The sequence below is a fragment of the Octopus bimaculoides genome, chromosome 6, assembly GCF_001194135.2.
Source record: "Octopus bimaculoides isolate UCB-OBI-ISO-001 chromosome 6, ASM119413v2, whole genome shotgun sequence".
NCBI lineage: Eukaryota > Metazoa > Mollusca > Cephalopoda > Octopoda > Octopodidae > Octopus > Octopus bimaculoides.
Window position 1 is genome coordinate 51,341,947 of NC_068986.1, and position 2,645 is coordinate 51,344,591.

At 35.1% G+C, this 2,645-nt stretch overlaps 1 protein-coding gene across 1 annotated transcript in view; it reads left to right on the forward strand.

Annotated features, from left to right (window-relative positions):
• LOC106881266 (sodium-dependent serotonin transporter) overlaps positions 1 to 2,625 on the forward strand; it is a 196,924-nt gene extending 194,299 nt beyond the window's left edge. Inside the window, exon 13 of the mRNA XM_052968465.1 lies at positions 1,140 to 2,625. Within this exon, the coding sequence (XP_052824425.1) occupies positions 1,140 to 1,217 (78 nt within the window). The 3' untranslated portion in view covers positions 1,218 to 2,625. The remainder of the gene's footprint in view (positions 1 to 1,139) is intronic.
• Positions 2,626 to 2,645: the final 20 nt, after the last annotated feature.

The following is a 2,645-nucleotide window of genomic DNA, read 5'->3' on the forward strand; positions in this document are numbered from 1 at the left end:
TAAGGCACTAAAAGAGAATGACTCTCCCCAGACACATCTCTCTCTTCTATCTTTTCTCTTGACAAAGAAAATATTTCTCCAGCGTTCGCTGTTTTACCCTCGTTCTAGTCTAACAACCCTCCATGTTTGTTTTCGTTCGGTTTCCTTGTATGTCTCCACTGTGCTGTTTCATCTTGATAGATGATAGCTGTCCCTTCAACATACATACCACACCCCATTACATTGCACAATCCATCCGTTGACGAGCCCTCAGATGACTTTTAAGACCAGCTACTGACTGACAAGGTTTAAAACAGATATTCAAATTTCTTCTACATCTTTACCCTTTGGAATTCGATTTTGAAAAGAATGTTTTTGTGAGCTAGCATGTCTTTTAAGTCCAGGCTTACAAGTTTTGTGACATATGACACAAGACGTAAGAAGCAGTTCTGGTTCAAGATCGTTACCTACCTGGGCATTTCGATTTTCATGACTTCATATGATTCACGTATCCTGCTTTTGACAATAGTACACGATCACACACACGCGCGCGCGCGCATTCTACACGTATGTACCAAATAACATACTGTTAGCTATTGTTTCGTTGGTTGTGCATTTCTACGGGAAGGGAGAGAATAGCCTTGTCAAATGTAATTGTATAATAATTTTCATTTCTTTTTTCGTTAGTGAAATAAGTTTGAGTTTCATGGAATGCAGTGTATCATATACACTTTATGCATTTATTTAATTCATTTTCCTTTCTTGATTTAACTAAAAATCCTCAATACTTGTATTTAGCAGCGATTTCGATTGGGCTGAATATCTCCAGTACAAAGTAATTGAGTTTATTAATTACATTATATTATTTCAATGTGGAATGGGAGAGGAAAATTATAAAAAGTATCTTATTACGTCTCTCGATTTGATGTAATTTTGATACATTCAAATTTACATGGCATTTCGTTAAACTATGTATTTATTGTACTTAAGAAATATGCGCACTCACACGCAAACAAAAACACTACAAACACACACACATCACGATATATATATATACATACACATATACATATAAACACCACACATTTACATATACATATATATAATGCCCATGATTTTATGTGTCAAATGTGTCAATATTTTTTTAATAATTTTTGCAGAGACTTAGGAAAATGATTCAACCGTCGGAGCTTCCAAAGCACGTGCAGCGACAAGAGGCCGAACCGATCTTTCTATGAGTGAATGGCCGCATCAATGTTCCATGTAAATTCCTATTTCGGTGACTGTCATCCAAAGAAGAGGAAAGAGAGTGAATCTAGAAGTGAGGAAACAGTTAGACGTCTGTGTCAAATTTGCACTGAGAGGGGAATCTATCTTTCTTCCCTTTTCTCCTTTTTCACAATTATGTGACTTAGTCTACGATGAAGACACAGAAAAGCTAATCAGTTCGACCTCTCAGCTATTGGGTTTTCTAACCTCTCTTACCTTTTGACTATATATTTGTTTTCGTATTCTATATTTTAATTTTTTTTCCTATCTTTTTGTATGTGTCAGTTGAGGTGGAACAAATCCCAGTTGTGTGAAGGAGATGAAATATTTGTTGTTAGTGACTTAAAAACAAACAAATTTTATCTGTGCTTTATAACGTCTTCTCTCTCCTTTCCGCCCCTTTCTCTCTCTCTCTTTCTCTCTCAAATACATTCGATATACCGTACTAAACAATATAGGTGCCGAATTACTCTCATCTCTAGCCTCGTTGTCGCGAGAATTAAAATAACGTCGTTATACATAGATTGAAGGACCGATTCTATTTCTTCTTGTGCTTGTTCTAGATCTTGCTTTATCTTCTTGATCTTTTCCTCCTCTATCATTATTTCAGCATTAACTGAATAAAGTACCAGTTAAATACAGGACTCAGTATAATGGCCTCTAGTGTCTATGATTGAAGTTATTATTTCATCATTGACTTTACAAGTTCCAATTCTCTTTTTGCCAATTGTCTTTTAGCTTTTCTCATTTTTTAAAAACTGCTTAATTATTTTCTTCAATTTCTTTACTTTCTTTCTCCCTAGTTAACTTCTTAAATATTCTCTTCCTTTTGGTATTCATTTCATCACTATGTTTAACTTCATCGCTTTGTTTTATCTCCTGCCTTCATTATCATCTTCTTTCTCTTCGCCCTCCTCTTCTGTCCCCTTCCTTTGTTCATTCTTCTCTTCATTATTAATTCATAATTATTTAACAATCTACCCTAAAATATTCTTATTCTGGACATCTTCCTTTCCACTTTTAACCACCTTAATTTTGTTTAATCTTCTTCCATTTCCCCCTCCACTTACCTGTAACATCTATTTTGATACTTTTTATTCTTCCGCTATTTTTCTCCGACTGGTTTTTTTCCAGGATCGAACTCCTTTATTTTCTTCCTTCGACTTTTCCTTACTCTTCTACCAATCAACTTAAAACAGTTGGAGGATCCTCAACTAAGTGAACTCGAGATATTTCAGGGAAGATTCTTGATTATGAGAATAATCGTTTTATTTTACTGGATTGTCCATTCTTATCTACCTTCACACGTTTTCTAACAGCAGACATACACGTATAAAGATAAACACACACACACACACACACACACACACACACACACACACACACACACACACACA